The sequence below is a fragment of the Polyodon spathula genome, chromosome 1, assembly GCF_017654505.1.
Source record: "Polyodon spathula isolate WHYD16114869_AA chromosome 1, ASM1765450v1, whole genome shotgun sequence".
NCBI classification, from domain to species: Eukaryota; Metazoa; Chordata; class Actinopteri; order Acipenseriformes; family Polyodontidae; genus Polyodon; species Polyodon spathula.
This window is the reverse complement of record NC_054534.1, coordinates 57,884,243-57,905,433: the sequence shown is the minus strand read 5'-3', so window position 1 is coordinate 57,905,433 and position 21,191 is coordinate 57,884,243. Positions and strand designations below refer to the sequence as shown.

At 37.1% G+C, this 21,191-nt stretch overlaps 1 protein-coding gene across 6 annotated transcripts; it reads right to left on the bottom strand.

The window, feature by feature from the left end:
• Nucleotides 1–848: 848 nt before the first annotated feature.
• Nucleotides 849–20,549, bottom strand: LOC121320134 (capping protein inhibiting regulator of actin dynamics-like). 6 transcript variants are annotated; one of them, XM_041258410.1, is made up of 10 exons: nucleotides 20,385–20,465; nucleotides 19,747–19,879; nucleotides 19,028–19,189; nucleotides 18,264–18,329; nucleotides 17,524–17,706; nucleotides 14,184–17,061; nucleotides 3,848–4,038; nucleotides 3,378–3,540; nucleotides 3,194–3,289; nucleotides 2,608–2,693 (listed from the first exon to the last, which is right to left on the bottom strand). In XM_041258410.1, the coding sequence occupies exons 2-9, from the start codon at nucleotides 19,864–19,866 to the stop codon at nucleotides 3,240–3,242; spliced, it is 3,813 nt and encodes a 1,270-aa protein (XP_041114344.1). In that variant the 5' UTR covers nucleotides 19,867–19,879; nucleotides 20,385–20,465; the 3' UTR covers nucleotides 2,608–2,693; nucleotides 3,194–3,239. The 6 variants fall into 6 exon arrangements, with proteins under 6 accessions (XP_041114351.1, XP_041114338.1, XP_041114329.1 ...); XM_041258417.1 differs by lacking the exon at nucleotides 3,194–3,289 and having other exon boundaries at nucleotides 849–2,693; nucleotides 20,385–20,549; XM_041258404.1 differs by lacking the exon at nucleotides 3,194–3,289 and having other exon boundaries at nucleotides 849–2,693; nucleotides 19,747–19,823; nucleotides 20,385–20,466.
• Nucleotides 20,550–21,191: the final 642 nt, after the last annotated feature.

Here is a 21,191-nt window from a genome sequence, read left to right as displayed (position 1 = left end):
AAGAAAAAGTTAGATCTAGAAAATATAACAATTGCTACTCGTGCAGGCTTTAGACCAGCATGATACTTGTTTGGTTCAGTGTTTTGTTTGTCTTTTATTTTGTCCACTGTGCCGTTTTGTTTTGTTTAAATCTTTGATTTGTTTTATTTATTAAATATGCTCTCAGCACTTCAACCCACAGTACTTGTCTGCCTCTTCCTTATCTGTGACGTCACCACCAAGCCATCCTGCCATAGGGTCACACAAAACTAGCTACCTGATGATTACTTTTTAACAATGCATCATTTAGTATGCTTACATGCACAGACTACTCTGAATACTGCAGTACTCCAAATGCAAGCATTCAGAATTCCTAAATGTAACTATAACTCCATGTAACTATAACTCTAATAATAATAAAGTACGCCCTCTAGCAAGTTGAGATGCAATAACAGTATTTAATGAAGTATTGTTTTGAGGGTAATTGGAACATTTTTGATTGCTGGAGTGTGGGGGGTTTAGAATGTAATTTAGTCAGAAGTAATTGAATGATAAGAATATGAAAATTAACTTGTCTAAACTGTTATCTGTTATTTGTTATTGTTATTTGTTGCCAAACTATTAATTATTACACAATAGAAGATATTTTTTGCTAGCAGTACTATCTAGTCATTTATTACTGTAATTCACAGCGAAATGCAATGTGTTACGTTTCCAGCAAGTGGCATTTGTGTAATATTCTTTTGTGTATTAATCTTAGTGGAACAGTGCAGTTAATAAAAGATAACTTTATTACATGTGCAATAACTTTATGATCACACTACACAATTACACATACAATTGAAATAGAAAACAGACAAATTGCACTTTGGAACAATTTAAAAATTAAATAAAACTACAACTACAAAATTACCTTTATACATACATCTATGGTTTTATATAACTTGTTACTTTTTACATAGCACAAGCAGCTAACGTAGTGATGAACATATAATCTGCTTGCAATGATCTCATTAAGTGACTGTGTTCCAAGGCTAACATAGAATAAAACATACCATTGACTTGTGCTGTTAAGCAGCAATAGGATATTTTCTGTAATTATTTTAGTTTAAAAAAAGATGAACATTAAATACATTATGGTGCAAGTGTATTGTTAAGCATAACATAAACCACAGTACAATTAGACTTTTGTGTTTTAGTGCAACTCTCATAGTGCTGAACTTATGTGACATGTTAAAAACAAAAAGTTTACATATTGTCTGACTAGATATTAGCTTTCTTATCAGAGGTCACTGGAAATCACTAATACCAAACAAAACCAAGAATGTTTAAAAGTATTCTATTTACAATGAATGTGAGTCTTGAAACAAATACATGTAAAATGCTTTTTGCACACACCTCATATACGTATCTATTTCTTTAAGCTCTGTAATAAAACAAGTGGTTTAAATCACTAGTATTTTGTACTGTGACAGTCAATAAAATGTTAACAAAGATCTGTGTGTCAATTGTCTGAGCAGTTCTGTAATTTAAAAAAAAATGTCTGAAGAAAATCTTTATGACTCAACATTCAACAGAAGAACAATTTAGTCAGGGAAGTCATATGATAGATAAAATATTTTTCCAGATTAGACACGCTAACACTTATGCATATTACACGTTCTAGGATAACAAATTTAACATATAATACATCTTTGGCCTCGCCTCAGGGAACCCCTGCCCATATATTTTTCCGCTGATAAGTGGACAGGCTGACTTCATCATCCCCTTTTGATGAAGCCAAAAAACAGGTGTAGGCTGGGGAGGAGGAGGCAAACTGTAACTCGCAGCAGGGAGGTAATGGATCAGGTAAGATCTGAATCCTTTCCCTGACAATCATTGTACAAGTGATTACATTGTTAGCTATAAGGTACTGCTATTTCGATTGACAATTGTCTGGTTATCAATGCTTAATAAACTTGATTTGATTGACTGATTAAAAGTGAGTTCCCTGTCTGAACCACCACTTTGCTTCATTTCTATTCACATTTGCACACTTGTGGAAAATGACTCCATCAGTTTATTATAGGATGACGTGCTGGGATGGCGAGGCCTCCCTTCATTAGATAATGGGTATTTTCTTTGTGCAATGCTAGCCCTTAAGACATTGCTGCCTTCTGGTTTATTGCAGCTAAAGAATCAAGCAGACATATCAAAAACTAGTAGAAACATATCACCGTTGTTCAAGCTTTTGGACACTGGGCCTTTCAAGACATGCTTTGTTCATGTACTTCTTTAAAATAAGAGAAGATCGTTTCATAAGACACAGGTTTGGCCCAGTTGCTGTTTGGCTGAAAATGGCAGCTGATACCCATACAAACATACAAAGTCAGTCCATACACTCCGTATTACAGAGTAGGATGCAAGCTGCAGCCCCAGCGCAATGTTATGTTTGACTGTGAGGTGTGGTCAACCATGGATTTGATCCCTAGTATGTAAAAGTAACACAATAAAACTGTAGAAAAGTAGTAAACAAGCAACAGTGATATGGCAGGTACTGTGTGTGAGACTTTGCTATTTGATAATCTGAGGACAATCACTCCAAGCCTTTGCTTTCCTCTTGGCCAGGGCCAGCCAAGCAGGTTCTGTTGACACTTGAGCTGAATCTGAGCTCGGAAATCTCTTGGTAACTTCTTTCACTGATGGGGCCAAGGAAGTTGAGTCTGAAATTTCAACTGAGTAAAGTAAAACAAACAAAAAACAAAGTTTATTGTTGAGGTCAAAGTGATGAATATTAATCCAAACAGACTAATGTCCTATGAATGTGGACTCAAACACTGCCACTCTGCATTGGGCACAAATTCAGTTTCCAATCCCCGTGCTGGCTGGGGTCGATAAAGTAATTGCCATGCTTCCTAACATATGAGCATTTTCAACTTTCTATAAAACACGTTCTGAAACACACATGATTCTGTGGTCATTACCACACTTCATCAGTTGGTTGTTTGTCTTTAGTATTAATGTACTATGTTTTAATAATTTAATTCTGTATGATAGCACAACTAATCACTTTTCAATAAAAATATATTAAAATACCCAATTGTCCAAGGTCAGGATATGACCACATGACCGTTTTTTTGGTCAGCTCTTAAAAACAAAAAAATAAGCAAAGAAATGTATGTGCCAAACAGCACTGCAATAGTTTATCAACAATATAAAACATCAAACTGCAGACCTGCAAGGTCAGCGTTGGTTGTCTATTGATTCATTGCATGCAGGTATCATTGCAAATGTAGTTTATGGGCAGCATTATGTTCAAGTGGGGCCATTTCTGCATTGAAAGGGATGTAATTGTACATAAAGTCATAATGTCACTTCTATCAGAAAACAGGCTTGTTCAAAATAGCATGGTACCCTACCTGTAACAGAATTAGGAAGTGTGTTGGACTTTTTCAATTGTTCCCTACGTTCAAATCTGGTTAAAATAGTGTCAGGTTTCTTTTCTTCATCCTGAACTGGAGGTTCCTGCAATCCTTGATTATAACTGCCTCCTTTTTTAACAGTTGGACTAATAACCCCGCTCTGTGAATAGAAAGAAAAGGACATTTATTGCCTTCAGTTTGACACATGCCTTGCTCTATCTGTCATCAAGGTCCAAGAATTGTGTTATAAGTTACTGTACACCAAACAGTAATACCAAAAGTAGTGCTCTGTTGCAGTTCTGAAGACAGCTAGTTCAAATTAAAATTAAGGAACTTTTTTTGTTGAGAAATCAGTCTTAACAAGGTGTTTATAAAAAAACAAACTGGATGAAGAAGAAGCAGAGTTGCACACCCCAGTCCCCAAATGTTTAGACCTCTTACACTGCCACACAGTAAAACTCTCTTACACTGTCTTTTAATTGGTTTTCGACCAGCCTGGCCTCTTTCACCTGCTTTCTCTCCTCTCGAGTGGACTGCTGCTCTCTGAAGCCCTTCTGTTTCTGCAGGGCCAGGGTGATCCACAGGGGCTGCGGTGAATCTCTTTTCTCTGTCGCATTGCAGCCATCGAGTGAATGCCTGCTATAAAGACTGGGCTTTTCTGAAAGAAATATTGAGCGTAGCAAAAGTGAGCAAAGAGATTTATCAATCAATATTGGTTAAAACAGTTTAGCTCTATTAGGACCATGTGCTGCTTAACAGTAAGTAACTTACACATTTGTGTAGACTTTATGATGGTTTCAATTATTCAGAGTGGTTCTTACTGCAATTACTCACTAACAGACACACATACAAATAATTACATCTCGGGTTTCTGTGACGTCATAAATTACGAGACCGAATGTCGTGTAATTTATAAACTGCCACAGAAACCCGAGATGGAATTGTTTTCCTGTAACTCACTGAAGAGGCCCATCTATTATTTTTTATAATACATGGATACCCATGTGATGCTAATATTAAAGAAGACGAGGTTCAGCAGTACAGTTGTTTTTTTTTTTTAAATGTAGTGTTTCAGTGCGGTACAGACGTTCTGTGCAGTTATCAGTTAGTGCTTCAGCTTTACTTGGATGATTGCTTTTACCTTGTTTTAATTTACCGTTCCTCTCCAGTTTCTCTGAGATACGAATGTACCAGCTTTACATCATTTAAAAAAAAAAAAATTCTCATTTTGTCAATCAGTAATGAACATTTCTGTACTGTGGGTGCTGTCGAGTGATTGCAAATGAGATATTTTGTGTTTCAATTGAAAGTGATGGTCTTGAGGAGTCGAATGGGTCAAAGTTCCTCTAGAGGAATTATCACTTTTTGACATCACTACTGTGGTATTATGCCTTTTTTATCGAAATGGCTCAGGATTTAAATATAGAATCCATCCATGTATTACACACACACACACACATATATATATATATATATATATATATATATATATATATATATAGAGAGAGAGAGAGAGAGAGAGAGAGAGAGAGAGAGAGAGAGAGAGAGAGAGAGAGAGAGAGAGACACACACACACACACACACACACAGTACTGACACAAATTATTGATTTACAGCAAGACAAAGTAAAGGGATTGTATTGCCCTTTTTTATATTTGATATCCCTGGATAGATAATTAGTTTCCTCGTTAAAAATATGCAAAACATTTTAATGAACAGTCTGTCCTGATGCGAAATGACTGGGTATGACATCCCTTAAAACTAGAATAAGTTCTAGTTGTCAGCCATAGATAAATCAGTCAGGCTAGATCAGTAAAAATGTCTTCACAGAACCAAGAGCCAGAATCACCAGGGGAACATCTAAATAACAAGCCTGAGCAATTGCAGTTAGAATTATTGCATCATACAAAGCCAATCAGAAAAGACAAAGAAAGAGTAAAAATTTACTTGGCTCTATTAAAAAAGGTAATGACTTTCAAAGTTTGTTTTTATGATATTGATTGATGTTCCTGAAACTGTTCTGGACTAATTGTGGGTTCATTAACACCAAGAACAGTTTTGTAAATGTCAAACTTGACATTATTAATACAAACAGACAATTACTAATACAAAGTCAAGCTCAGTTATATTTTTGTGAACTGTGGTCTTTTATGAGGTGATGGCTGGATCAGTGGGTTTCTAATGCTAAAATTAATAGTTAATCTGTGGTTAACTGTTCATTTCAGCATTATTCTGTGGTCATTTTAAATAGTTACTTATTCATTTGTGATGTTTTTTTTTTTTTTTTTTTTGCTTTGACTATTTTTTTGTAAAACATTTTAATAAATAATGAAATTCTGGCATTTGCAGTAAATGTAGTTTTGAATAACCGCTACTGTAGTTGACCCAATCTGTTTCATTTTTTATACATGCTCCAGTCATTTGCAATTCAGTATATTTCCTTTTCAGAACCGGATTTCCTCAATTACTCTAAAGCACAGACTTAAACATTTTTGATGTTTGACAGCTTCTCTGCAGCTGGATCTTTTCTGACGATTTCTGCATTGTGAAAATAAAATGTACACTTTCTTTAACTCACAATATTGAATGTTGTGACACTTCCCATGTACAATAATATTTCCTAAAATGTACAACTAGACTAATTCCACTTTTCTAATTCCACTCTTACTCTACTGCTAATTCTGTATTGCTACTGCAGTTGTTCGACTTTCAATGTACAGACCAACGTCATAGGTGCCATGGTAGTTTTTTGTCCCGAACAAAACAAAACTGTAGAGACTTTTAATGGACCCAAAAAAAGTTGTTACACCGGAAAACTGTCAGTACACTGACTTGAGCAGCATTTATGCAGTTGGTACACAGTTTATTATTAAAAAGACCTTTAAAATTATATTTTTTTCTATCAAAGTAAGATTTAATGTTTGATACTGCAGTTTCCAACCATGTAAGGAAAGAGGATATGCCATCAAAACGAATATACAACTCAGAGAACAACTGTGCAGGTAACTTCATTCTATCTTTGACCAAAATCAACCACACTTTACATTCAATGTTGTGCACTGGATGCTGCAAATAACAGTACCACATTTTAAAATCACCTGGTAAAATAAAGAATAATCACACATCCGCAGCATTGCCTTCAACTCAAGTGACACCAAAATAAATGCAGTACTTGTGACAAAAAGGGGTTATACATTTTGCAGCCCTTTGTATATGTAATGAACAACATATAACTATACAAGACAAAAGATATGAGACACCTTTCAATTTCCACCAGAAGTAGATAATTACTTTTGGCACATAAATCTGCTTCCTAGATTTCTAGCCTGAAGCCAACACTTCATTACAGGATCTAGCAGGTAAAACACCTTCTCAAAAGACAATGCTGTTACCTGAGTCAGAGAGAACAAATAACAGCAGTGGATCTCAGGCACACCAATGCTCGTATACACAACCCTGAGCTAATTTGCCTTGGAAGTAAAGGCCATTCCACACAGACATCCAGCATACACCTAGATTTTTGGATTTGACTGGTCACAGCCTTTGGAAAGGATGATAATATAGGTATTACTCTATTGCTTTATTTTTTGAAGCTGGTGTCAACTTAAAAAAACGTCAATACACTGTTTAGCCGAATCTAGAGTGTAACACTCACTTGCATATAATATATTACATACAAACATTCATACAACTTTTGTGAAAAGGGCCCACTCTGCTAATTTATTGTATTTGGTACAGGTGGTAATGTGAAACACCAAAAAAATAACATTTACCTTTTCTTACTTACAAGTTATAGTTTCACTGTCCCTTAGGATACAAAACTAGACAGTATGTCTTCTTGGGAGAACTTTGGATAGGCAAGATGACTGTACTGTATAATTGTACTGGACCTGTCATAACATCTAATTATGATTATGTAATGATTACAAATTAGGTGTTTATTTTTAATTAAGCATTAATGAACAACGCAGCAGCTGTTACAGGCTTGATAAGTGGCCGTGCCAAAGGCGAAAGAGAAGATTCTTCAGGTTTGTAATCATTTTTTAATACATCTTGCAAGTTATGGGATAAAGTCATGTAATCGAGTCACAAAAATTGGGACTCGAGTCGAGTCTCTGACATGCCAAGCTCGAGTCAAGTCGAGTCACAGAGTTTGCTCGAGTCGAGTCACCTATCTGGTCCTATTGAGTCCTATCGAGTCAGTAGTTCTGACAGTTCGAGACAGTTTGATTTAATCAGATTCAATTTACAGGAGATTAGAAATCTACAAGTAAAAAGAAAAGCGCATTCAATTAAAAATACAAAATTGAGATGCACAATAATGTGCCCCAATGATGTTCAGCATTAAAGGTCCAGTTTCTGCCTTGTGTTTGTCTCTCCATTTCAGTGAATTCACGATTCCATGGCCTATATTATAAGCAGATTTTGTTACTGACCATACAGAGGCCCTTCTAGCTATGTTCAATTGGGTTGGATGTGCAGTAATAGATACCACAAAACAAAAGAATGAATTTAACCATTTATTTACAATTTTACTGATGGAAGCCTGAGTGTTTTTCACTTTTTCTCAACAGTGAAACTCCCTGTTTTTTTTTTTTTTTCAGATACCTTAACCACATGAAAGGAAATGTTGTGGCATTTAATTTGATATTTGATATAGAGATCTTGCTTCAAGGCTTAAAACATTTCAACACAAAGAAACAGTGCTGAGACTATATCAGTTTTAAAACCATTGCATACTCGCACATACTCCAGTTAAAAATCAATAAACTCGACCTAATTTGCTCAATATTACAGAAAGAAATGTATCTTGAAAGGGTAAGAGTTTAGCATAATAATGCGTGTTAAAAAATACCGGTAAGTAATTTTCGTTATTCTCAGATTAAAAAAAAGGGTTGTTCACTAATGCCCTTAAAAAATAGTGAAAACATTTCACACAGAACCCATCGCTCTATAAACACTTTAACCACTTAAACTTAGCACAATCAAATCCCAGTTGTTTGTCTAAATAAAATCATCAATGTAGTTAAAATGCGCAAACGTACAGTAATACTAAGAGGTCAAGTGTATTCTGAATAACCCTACTAATGTGAAAGCACTGGTATTTAGCTGCTGTTTCATAAACACTTGCAAAATACCCCAGCAGCACAAACAAACACTGTAATAACTGATCTGTTCACCCACTATGACAAAATCGACAGGCCACTTCTTAAAAATTAATTCAAAACAATACAATTCCGTCAACCTCCTTTCGTATGGCAATGTTGATTGTGCCTATCCTCAAAATCATGCTGCTGGGGTCTAGTCTGCCCATTTTCATTTTTATGAATTTATTCTATAAAAAGGCAAAACGTTTTTAACCAAACTAACCCTAAAACATCTACCCGGGATGCAAATCCTGATGTAATAAATTAATCAAACACGTCTACAGCTGATTAACTCAATTCCGGAATTCTGGTTCATTGATCATCGGAGCATAACTCTGTATCGTGTGCCAGTGTCAGTGGCTGTAGGCTACGGGAATGTAAAAAACATAAATACAAATTATTCAAGCTTCAGAGGATTGTGTGTTCATTTCTTCTACAGTGCATCAATACGTTACATTTCGTGTACAAAACTTTTTTTTTTTTTTTTTTTTTTTTTTTAAGTTTATAAGCTTGAATGATGAGTTTGGATTCGCAAGTGGTAGTTTGGATTTGAAAAACAGCGTACAATTTTAGCAAAATATGTCATTGACTCGAGTCATTACAACTCTGGCTTATGTTCCCATGCTTCCTATTCATCTTGCACTCTGAGACAAGGACTGCTTCCATCACAAAGGCTAATGCACAGTGACGTTTCCTTCAGCAAATGCTGCAGTATTACAATGACTTGTGTAAATTAATATGATCACAGGAACATCATATCACTATAATTTTGAATGACCATTTTAGAATTAATACTACTAATACTATACCAATTAACTGCTCTTATGAGGTTGTCTGTTTATATTATATCATCCATAACTTCAAAAACTTATTTTTAAAAAAAATATATATTACTTGAGATTTTTTCCTTCAGTACTTATACAGTTCATAGTGACATTGTCATTGTTTATTAAGCACCTTTTATAACATTTACAGAAGATGAATGCGCAGGGAATGTACTTACTAACACCCTACTGTGAACTGAGAAAGGAGCCGACAACATTAAACTATCACACAAACATCCCTTTTATTCTATGGTAAATATGGGCTTCAGACCATTATTGCTTAAATTTAGTTAATACACTTACTGCAGTTTAACAATTTGGCAATTTTAAACATGCATAATTCATTTAAAAAATCTTTTATAATTGTACAGTCAGCTCAACATTTGTATCTGTTGAATGGGAATAGATTTGCAGGTTTATTTTTACATTTTCAGCCATGACTTGCAGAATTCCCTTGATACAGTAATACTATTAAACTTTATCAAAGGCAATTTCAAATAAACTAAAACAAAATATTGCAGCTTTTTGCATCTGCTTAGTCATTACCATACACGGCTGTGACAATCTGCAAAGTTTCTATCATACAATATTCCAAACATTTGTTTTTTGGGGTAAATATAACAGTACAGTAAGTACATTTAAAAGAAAAAATGTGAGTTGGGGTTTATAAAATAATTTAAATGCAGAAGCAACATCTGGGGTTTCTGTTTTTCAAAAAAAGAAGACAATTGATTTTCTCATAGTGAAGGAAGCATTGTTTAGTAAGATAAATTATGCTAAGGCTTCACATCAAAACAAGGCAGCACCCAGAAAATGATGTTTTCACTGCTAGATGTGTACTTTATTCAGCTCTACTTTGTAAGCTGTAAATGCACTTTTTGTAATCAATGTTTATTTCATCACTGTAGGATCTGAACGTAAACAAGAAAGATAATGAATCTCACCAGGGTTTTCCAGCATGTGTTTTACAGTATATAACACTTTGAGGTAGGGGGCAAAAAAAGGCATGTTCCGAGATATATAGTTAGGTAAAATAAAAAATGAATTACTATATCTGTCTCTTAATTCATGGTTGTACTCAGAGCTGTGAATGACGAAAGTAATCTGAGTTGCGTATTTAAGCAATTGCTTTGCCAAACAACGTACACAGCAGTGTGGTTATTCTATAACTTAACAGCACTTTGTTCACCCAAGACAATATAATCAGTTTTATTAAACGGCATTGGCATACAAAGTGCTCCGATTAGAAAAACATGCTGTACTGAGTTGATTGCATGGCCTCTAAACACCTGAGAAATGGGACTATCCGTACAATCGCACGCCTTTGAATGTGTTGTTGTATTTATAAAGTAAAAGTGTTTCTGTTTGTACTTTGGGTGTTGAGGCTATGTTCCACCCTTCAGTTGTACTGACATTTACATGGCTTGGAATCTTATTTTTCTAATCAGAGCACTTTGTATACCCAGGCCATTTAATAAAACTGACTGGCCCTGATGAACAAAGTTCTGTTGTGTTGTGTCGAGCGTAGCAAGGTGATTTTTTTTTTTGTTGCTAAAACTAAGCGTAGACTAAGAAAACATGTTTCCAGAAAGATATTTCTAGGTGCAATGTTTCCTCGTGTATGCTGGCTGTTTCTGTGTGTCCAGAAACTAGTAAACATGTTTCCCGGAGTAGACCTGGGTTCCACTTTGAGAAATATTTTTAGGAAACATTCAGGAGAGACTCTGTGAGTGTGAGTTCATCGGTCATGTGACTTTGCAAAATGGCGACTTCTACAGACTTCTGCAGTCTATAGATGCCTACATTAGTTCAAGATTTACGTTGTAGTAATTTCTGTTTAGCCTAGCAGTAGTTAACATAATGTTATGTAACATAAAAAGTGTAGTTTATTTTCAATATATTGAGCACCAAAAGAAACTTCACTATTATAAAACATTTATTATTGGGGGAAAAAAAAGAATCATTCACCCTTGACCATCACATGCTTGAGTGACTATGACTGAAGCATATGCACTTATTCACCTAATTAGTGAGACAGTTGGTTGGACACTGGATATGGAGTGATTTCAGCTGCTGAACTGCAAGCTTGAATAACAACAATAAAGAAAATCACTGAAAAAAACCAAGAGAGTAGCACCTTCGAGCAAACGGCATGTTGGAGGCTGGACTAGGGCACCGTACTGTGACTCGCCGTCTTGGGTGCTCACAGCCAGCAATTTCACACCTAGCGAGATGGCATAATCAACTGTCGATGGCAAGCAAAGAACTGGGAGACAAAGAGTCATAACACCTGCCCAAGATCAACATATCATTTTGCAGCATCTTCGTGATGTCAATTGTTAATCAGCTCAATAAAAAAAGTCACTGCACCTGCTCTAAAACCATAGCGATACAATGCTAACAAAACACTTCAATGGAAAAAATGACTTGGTGTACAGAGCGATTAGAAATGAATGGGAGAATGGCTCAAACAGATTTTGGCCCTTACTAAATTTAAAGAAGTGGTTTTATAGCTTGCACATTCTCATCTGTTAGGGGGACATCTGGGGGTACAAAAAACAAAGAGATAGAATAATAGAAATTATTTACTGGCCAGGGATTTACAGGAGGTGGAAAAGTACTATTTGGATTGTCCAGAATGGTGGAAGCGGCCCCAGCTCGCTTCCTTGGAAGGTGAGGACAAGCTGGGCCTGACGGGCTTTCCCCCAATGAACTCCACCATTGTGGCCTTGGTCAAGGCTCCGCTGGTGGGGGGCTTACCAAGGACGCTGTGTGCCCGAACCAGCAATGCAGGGTCAAAGAGACGAACCTGAAGCAGGCTTACGCAGAGGAAGCACAGGTTATCTGCCTAGCGAATATGCAGAGTATCCTGACCGCCTATATGGATGGCATAATACAGGAAGCTCTGGCGGGGAAGCAGAGACATTGGTTCTCGGAGTGTAAGCGCAGCGCTGCAGCACACAATGCCAAATCAGGCATGCAACAAAATGTATGTTAAGTAAGGGGAGTGGCATATAAAAAGTTTGCGTACCACTGCTGTAGACCATGCTTGATTTGAAATGTAATGCTTGTAAATGTAAACATGCAAGTATTTCTGGGTTTAATTTAACTTAATTTACTGTGAAATACTGTAAAATTTGCACTTGTCCGTCTACCAAGTTTGCTGGACTTCATTCACTGTGTAACATTTCTACTTAAAATTGCCATTAAAAAAAGAATGCTAGTTATTTCACATTTCTGCCATTTCAAATTTAGATTGTTTAATTACCTTCATAATTAAGTCACTAGAAGTACATTTCTTTGGTCGCAAGGTTTGTTATGGTATATAAATATACTTCTAAATATGTATAAACAGGTCTAAATTTGGTTCATAGTTAACATGTTTTAGTAATCAATCCCTTCAAATAAACTCAGTCCTGTCTCTTTATCTGAAATTTCTGGTAATATAAACATTTTCTGCAGTATTTCTTTGAGACCTTCCCCAGGCTTATGGTGTTAACTGAAACTCATCCCCTCTCTCTTACCCTATTTCCTTTCCTCTAGCTCTTCCTACCATGACTATCTTTAATACTCTCATAATCCTCTCCTCTCCTCCTCCTGTCCTCTGGCTTCTCCCTGCTGCTACAAATCTAACTTCTCTAACCTCAACTCCCTGCCTCTCCCTCTTTCCTCTGTTCACCCCCCCCCCCTTCCCTGCGCTGTCTCTGGCACCCTCTGGAATTGTCGCTCGGCTTCCAACAAAGCTAACTTCATCTCTGCCTTTGCCTTCCACCTCTCTCTTGACTTCCCAGTTCTCACTGAAACCTGAATCTCCCCTGATAACAATACCACTCCGGCTGCCCTTTCCTCTCTCTATGTCCTCTCCCACTCTCCCTGCCCTCCTGGACAGTGTGGAGGAACAGGACTTCTACTCTCTCCCTCCTTGCTCTTTTCTGTCTCCCCTGCTCTCTCCTCTCTGTGTTAGCACTTTTGAGTTTGACGCTGTTGAAATCACCACCTTGTTGCCTCCTCATTGTTCTCTACTGCCCTCCTGGACCCCTTACTCACTTTCTTGATGAGCTTGATTTCTTCATCTCCTCCCTCCCCACTCTCTCCACCCCTGTTGTTCAACATCCACCTCCAACCCTAACCACTCTTCTGGATTTCTTCCCCTTTTTAAATCCTTCGCCTCCTGTCTCTCCTTGCCCCCCCACCCCACAAACTATGTTTATTGGAAAACACAGGTATGTCTCTGCTCGGCTCGCACCGAACTACGCACTGTTGAGAAGTAATGGAAGAAAACCAATCTCCCTGCTGCCTTGGATCTCTATTGCTCGCTCCTCTCTTCCTTCACCACTGCCAAATGCTCTTACTTCCACCAAGATTCAGTCTTCCGCTGACAAGCCTCGCAAACTTTTCTGTACCTTCTGCATAAAATCACAACATTAGGAACTACCGGGATGACCAAACCAGACCATGCTTACTTTAATTCCTTCATGTCATGAACATGCATATCACTGGAGCTACAAATGCAGTGGCCACCTGCATATTTGAGAGTACCAATACAAGAAACTAGATCTCCCTGTTAACCTCCCACTGTCATTGACCATTGAGTTTCTCAAGCCTACATTAAGTAATAATGAGCATCTAGGATGGTAGATACATCCTGTAATAGACCCACAGGCACTATTTACACACTGGTAAAAAGGAACCAATGTATCTAATACAAGTAGTTATATTCAGATTTGCCAAATCTGTTAATAAACCCAGGCCATAAAATAGCATGACAGAATACTGTAGGTAAGACATGCACAGCCTAGAAATAACACATTTCAATAAATACTCTTACTGACCTCTCCTGATTAGCTCTGTTTTCCTGTCTGTTTTTTCTCTCCAAGGTATGTTAATGGATGGGAAGAACAACCTTTTTTCCTTCATCTCTTCCTCATCATGGTGGCTCTTTTGCGAGACGTCAGCCTTAATTTCTTCCGTTTTCTGTTCTTCAGCTAAATCTTTTGTAGTCCTTTGAGCTACAGTCCCACCAAAACTGCATTTGTCCATTTTAGCAAGGAGAGTAGATGGCCGGGTATCAAGGACAGGTTTGGGGGTGAGAAATGGTTTCTGGTAAAGAGGGGATTTCGAGGGAAGCTTTTCACTTTCACTGCATAATACTGGAATGCTACTTTTAGTTGGTGTCAACTTTGGTACTGCTGCATTTTGTGGAACATTGGTGGCACTGTTGTCCATTGTTTCTCTGACTGATGGTATGGAAGGTGGACTATGTTTATTGCAAAACACAGGTATGTCTCTTTCATGACCAAATGGGATGAGAGGAGTTGGGATACCTTCAAAACTGTCTCCAGCACTGTATCTTTTCTTTTTTTTTTGATCTGCTGGCTGTTCACTGTGAAACCTAAGAGAGTAGTTTGTCCTTCTCAACTTGATGCCAAAGGGAGAAGGTTTCTCATTAATATTCTGTCCCTTTTTGTCAGTTCCTTCGACTTTTTTCAGAGGATTGGCTACATCTTGATTCTCCAGAGGGCTGCGGGGTTCGGACAACAAACGTCCCTTGTCTGAAATGTGAGGAGGGCTCGGGACCAGAAAAGATGGAAGATCTTTGGCAAATACACAACCTTTGGTGCTATCCACTATCCTTACTGACTTCACAACTTTGTCTTGGGTTCCACTGTCGTTAGTTTTAGCACCTAACAGGGGAGATTCAGCTGAATCCAGTGCTAAAGATAAAGCCCCTATTTCTTTTTCTAGTTCAGGCTTTGTACTTATGTTTGCACTAGTTTTGGAGCCGTCTGAAAACTTCTGCCATGCAGGTGTAATAGAGAACTTTGCATTTGCAGACATAGTTTTCCTAAGGTTGCTGTGTAAACCAGTAACCCCTTTTTGAGTGTAGTCATCACTAAGTCTACCATGATGTCTTACTTCTCTCTCAGACTCCTTTCCATTTCCTGCACTTTTAAGGATCTTAGACCTGATAGTGGCCCACTCTGCTAATACTGCAGCACTCGACTGGTTATCTGTTGGCCCGTGGGTGGATCTTGTTCTAATTCTAGGTTTTCCTTCAGGAGAATATTTATTTACACGTTCAACTGGGGGTATATCCCTGGCTTTCTTGTCTTCAGCTAAACCAAGTAAAGACTTACATGCTGTATCCTTAATCTGGTTCAAATTCACCGCTGTGCCACACAGCTGGGCTCCTGTTACCAAAATAGCTGTGTGAGGAACATACAATGAAGATGGTAAGGAATGAGAACCTTTATTTGCTTTTGGAGAAGACTTTGACTCTGTACCTGGTGGACTGGCTAGCTGGTTTAATGGTGTTACTGGTGATAGGTTAACCTTCTGAAATATAATTTGCTTTTCTCCAGAGGATACTTTAAATGTGAAAGGTCTTGGCATGGTCTGCCTCTCCTCCATTTCCTGCCACCTAAGTTCCTCTCCTAATTTTTCCTGTTCTTGAGGATTAAGATTTTTTTTTAAATCCTCTTGCTTTTGTCTCTTTGCTTCATTGTTTTTCTCTTCCTCTTCTTTATTGTGTTTTCTTATTTCTTCAATATCTTGTTGTTTTAGTTCTTCTTGCTTTTCCTTTTCTTCTTTCTTCTTCTGTTCCTCTGCTATTTGTTCTTCCTGTTTCTTTTTTCTTTCAAGCTCTTGAAGTTGGACTTCTTCAATTTCTCTAAGCTTCTGCTTCTCAGCTTCAAGTTGCCTCTTTTCTTCAGCTTTGCATTGCTGCTGTTCTTCTATTTCACGCAGCTCCTGTTCTTCCCTCTCACGTTGCTTTCTTTCTTCCATCTCACGCCGCCTCTGTGCCTCTATTTCATGCAGCCTCAGTTCTTCAGCCTCACGTTGCCTCTGTACCTCTATTTCACGCAGCCTCAGTTCTTCAGCCTCACGTTGCCTCTGTACCTCTATTTCACGCAGTCTCAGTTCTTCAGCCTCACGTTGCCTCTGTGCCTCTATTTCACGCAGCCTCAGTTCTTCAGCCTCACGTTGCCTCTGTGTCTCTATTTCACGTAGCCTCAGTTCTTCAGTCTCACGTTGGCTCTGTGCCTCTATTTCATGCAGCCTCAGTTCTTCAGCCTCACGTTGCCTCTGTGTCTCTATTTCACGTAGCCTCAGTTCTTCAGTCTCACGTTGGCTCTGTGCCTCTATTTCACGCAGCCTCAGTTCTTCAGCCTCACATTGCTTCTGTGTCTCTATTTCACGTAGCCTCAGTTCTTCAGCCTCACGTTGCCTCTGTTTCTCTATTTCATGCAGCCTCAGTTCTTCAGCCTCACGTTGCCTCTGAGTCTCTATTTCACGCAGCCTCAGTTCTTCATCCCCATGTAGCCTAATTTCTTCCATCTGACGCTGTTCTTTTGCTTCACGTGCCGTCTGTCCCTCAATTTCATACTGTCTTTTTTCATCCAATTCCCATTCAACTTCTACAAGTTGCGTTTGTTCTTCTTCCATTAGACTCTGTTGTTCTTTAAGTTTCTGTTTCTTGGATTCACACAGTTTCTCGTGTTCCTCATGTCTTTTTCTCTCCTCTTTTGATCCTCTAAGCTCATGTTCTTCATTGTTTCTCTTTTGTTCCTTGGATTGCTCGTGTTCTTCATTGTATCTCTTTTGTTCCTTGGATTGATTATGCTTGTATTCTTCCTGTTTACTTTTTACTTTTGCATGCTGTTTACCTTTTGCCTCCTCTAACTCAAGAAGGACAACATCTTGTTGGTCCTAAATGTAAAAAAAAAAAAAAAAAAACACAATCATAAATAGAAAGAAAATGACAAAATTCAATAAAATGTTGTTAATTTATAAATGAAGATTTCCATAATAGTTAAAACAAAGATAGGTTACGCTTCAAATTTATTGATATCATAGATTTCCATGCAGTTATAAAACATTATTTGTGTGTGAGAGAGTGGGGAGGGGTGTGTGTGCAAAATAATAATCATTATTATAATATAATAGTGATCATATGATATAACAAGGGTAAATTGTTAAAGCTATTTGCAAGCAATCTTCCCATTAAACAATGCAAAAAGCATTTATAGAGAGATTGAATGCTTGGCGCATATAAGACATGTTATTAGGGGTACATTCAGTTGTAGGTCCGGTTTATGTGATAATGCTTACAATCATATCAGCATCATCTAGCAAGATAAAAAATAATCATTGACTGTGATAAACTCTTACCAGTGTTAGTCTCTGGTGTTTCTTGGATGCCCTCTGTTTTTTTGGCTTTATGGATAGTTTGTGTTTAGCAGCAGTGTTATCCAGACGGGATCCAGAAAGAGGGACTGCATCAAGGTTAATAGATTCAATTGTGCCTGCTGCTGAAAATGTTCGTTTTGGCCTCAGAGATTTGACTGGAGTAGCCTGAAAAAAAGGGCTGTTCATTTCTGTTTATCTAGACCACTGTTAAACTTTGAGATATACATTTTAATTACTGTTTTAATCATTTTGAATGTCTGAATATCAGATTTCATCTCAACAATTAGTTTCTTAACAAGTAATTGTTATAGTTTTTATCAACATATTGTTTTTATTATCAACATATTGGTCACCCATAAATTAAGGCTGCAAATTGCTCAGTAAAATATGAGTTTAACAATTTACCATAACAGACAGTAGTTCCAAATGGCTTTTTGCTTTGTGTATGCATCTTATTTCATTGTCTTTACTGATATAGGCAGACTGTTTCTTCTAGGGATACTATTGCCCATATTAACAATTGCTAAATACAGTAACGTGTTTCAGTTTTAACCGTCACTATGGCATAAATGCATTATTGGGGCCTAAAATTAAGACCAAATGCCTCTCCCAGTTGTTCTACAGTGGTAGAAAATTAAATGAAATTTTGGGACTAAACGGTCATTAAAATATCTGAGAAAATTCCATTATCAAAATGTTATGATAAGCTTATACTTAGCTACCTGCTTTTCTTCACCACTGCCTATATCTGCTTTGGATAAAAGACTGTGTTTGGGCAGATCAATGGGCTAGAAAACAAATAGAAATTGAATGAACAGACCACCAGCTAAAATAGCCATATCTACAGGTTGCAAGACACTCTCTATCAAGCAGAGAACACCTAATTTGTTGTTTTCATCTGTGTCAGTCACAAACCTGTTTCTACTGCCTCCGATTAAGGATTGCTCCAGATTCATCTTCCCTGCCAGTCAATCGTGTCAGAATAGGACAGGACACTGGCTGTTTTGGGGCTGTTCCAGGGTATTTTCTGTGTCGTTATGCTATGTTATTTTATTAGTTAGTTAGTTCTGTATTTTAAATATTTATAATTCTTCATTTGTTTTTATATCTCCATCTGCCATTTCTCTCCGTATCTAATTTTCTTTTTCTATTTCCTTTTTCAATTTAAGACTGTAATTTATATATTGTTAGATTTTGTTTAATTTCTGTAAGCCGCTTTGGATAAAAGCGCCTGCTAAATAAATAAATCAATAATAATAATAACTGATTGTAAATGTGGTTTATCTCTAGTAGGCACCAAGAAACAGATTCAAGCATGTATACTGGCATTGCTTCTAAGCTGAGGATCTTTATAGAAAAAGCTGCCATAACAAAAAAAAAAATGAACCAAAGGAAATTAATGTTAACCCTAAAGTAAGATATATTTCTAAAGTTATTGTGGTACATTTAAACAGAGCATTAGACAATGCAGTAAATCTACTCATACCTGTGTTCCTGAATCTGAAGGCTTCGCTTCCATCTGTGCAAAGACCTGAACGGGATTTCTTGGTAGCTCCTCATCCTCAGAACTCCCTCCACCATCTTCTGTATTTCTTACAGAGGCAGATATTGGTTTCTGGCCAAATTTTATATTGTGGGCTATTTGTCTCTACACATTTAAGGAAAAAAATAATTGTTATTCACTATAATCTGAAGCTTACTATCTTTTTCAGAATAAAAAGAATTATTATAGTTCCTGGATGTCATCGTCTTAATATGCCAAACTCAAAGACTATGGATTTAGCACAAGGAGTCAAAGAAAACAACCAGAAGACAGTGAGAAACACAGTTTGTAATACAGGCAATTTATTAAAAAAAAAAAAAAAACATGCGAAAGATCAGTGGGCACAGCAGAGCACCAGCCAGTATGAGAATTAGAACAGAGCTCATACAGGCTTAGGTTCTTGATATATCTTTCAAGACAATCAGCGTAAGATTAATCCTGTACAGTGCAAAGGGCCATAAATATTCATTTAAGATTGTTTCTTCCTTATTGTCATGTATCTGTTTGCATAGAAACATTACTTAGTAACTGAAGAGACTTTGCAATCTGTAGCTATACACAATATGTTTAACATTAGCCTTTAACCTAACAAAATCATAAAAACACCTAAAAACATAAAAACTAAGAAAATCTCATTGTAAAGACAATGAGATTTGATATACCTGGAGGCTTTTGACTTTGTCAGTAACGTTTTCTTGCGACATGGCTTGCTCAGAACTCCTGTCTTCCTCTGGACCTTCTAGGATAAAAATACTGTCATGTGAAAACGCACGAGTACCCATGTTGTTTAGCGACCTGAAATGCAACAAAAACAACAGGAGTCTGTCAGCAGTATAATGAAGAACTGTATACTGTTTTACTAGGGTGTGCCGTAACAGTCACCTTTCACGAAGTACAAATATGTATGAACAGTATAAGGTATGATTATTTAGCATAGACACCTGATTAAAGGAATTTCTGATAAGATTACTTTTTTTTCAGGTCCCTTGAAATTCCTCAAGAATTGCCTGTGTTTTTATTTTATATATATATATATATATATATATCACAATGAAGGTCCACAAATTATGGATATATGTTTAATGCCAATTTATGCATTTAACCCTATTCACCGTTGCAACCCACATACCCTGGACTGAAGAGCAATGGGCAACATCCATTCCCTCTGCTTGATTAGGTGGAGGATTCTGTCTGTGCCTTGTGGTCCCACTCCAGTTTTAAGTAAAGTTCAAACAATATGCAGCTTTTTACTTCAGATAAATCAAGTGAATGATTAAAAACTATTTGAATAGCCAATTACCTTAAATGTTTGTTGTTTTTGTCATCCTCTGACAGGCCCCCATTGCAAACATCTCCTGTGGACTGACTGGTTTTGAGCTGTGCCTCCACCAAGACTGTTCCGGAATCTTTCCTTCTCTTTTTACCAAACAGCCTTTTGAATGGCTGGAATTTGCCCTGCCTTCTCCTCTCTGTTGATCAAAAATCACAACAATAGCCAGCTTATCTCTTGATAGGCCTTGTGCACTATTTACATATAGAAATGCTGCACACACAAGAAAGCCAAGGTCAAACAGCAATCACCTGGTGACAGAGTCAGTGTACTTCGAATAAGACTGCATTCACAGAGACTTTGTCTCAGCAAGATATTGGCAAGGCAACATGAATAGTATTATAAGGTTGGCTCATTGTTTGCAAAGGTACATCTAGAGCTTTACGAGGGACTATCAAATGTTTATGGTGCATTGCACTTGTAATGTGAACCGAATTGCAAAATTATATTATGGACCTCTTGAGAATTACAGGCTTTCTACAAATGTATTGTTGTATTGTTGAATGGAATCGCAACTCTCTGTGTAGGTTTTCTTATACTTTATTACACCTGATGACGAGGTATAAATTGAAAAAAGCAGACAGATACCACGGCAACATATGGCAGTGTCAGCGAGTTTAACAATGAGAGTAATTGGACTGAATATGTGAAGCATCTCAGTCATTATTTCACTACAAATGACATAGATGACGAGGAGAAACAGCGTTCTATTTGTATGTGGGTCAACAACGTATACTCTCATTAGAAATTTAGTAGTTCCACAAAAACTGTGAGACA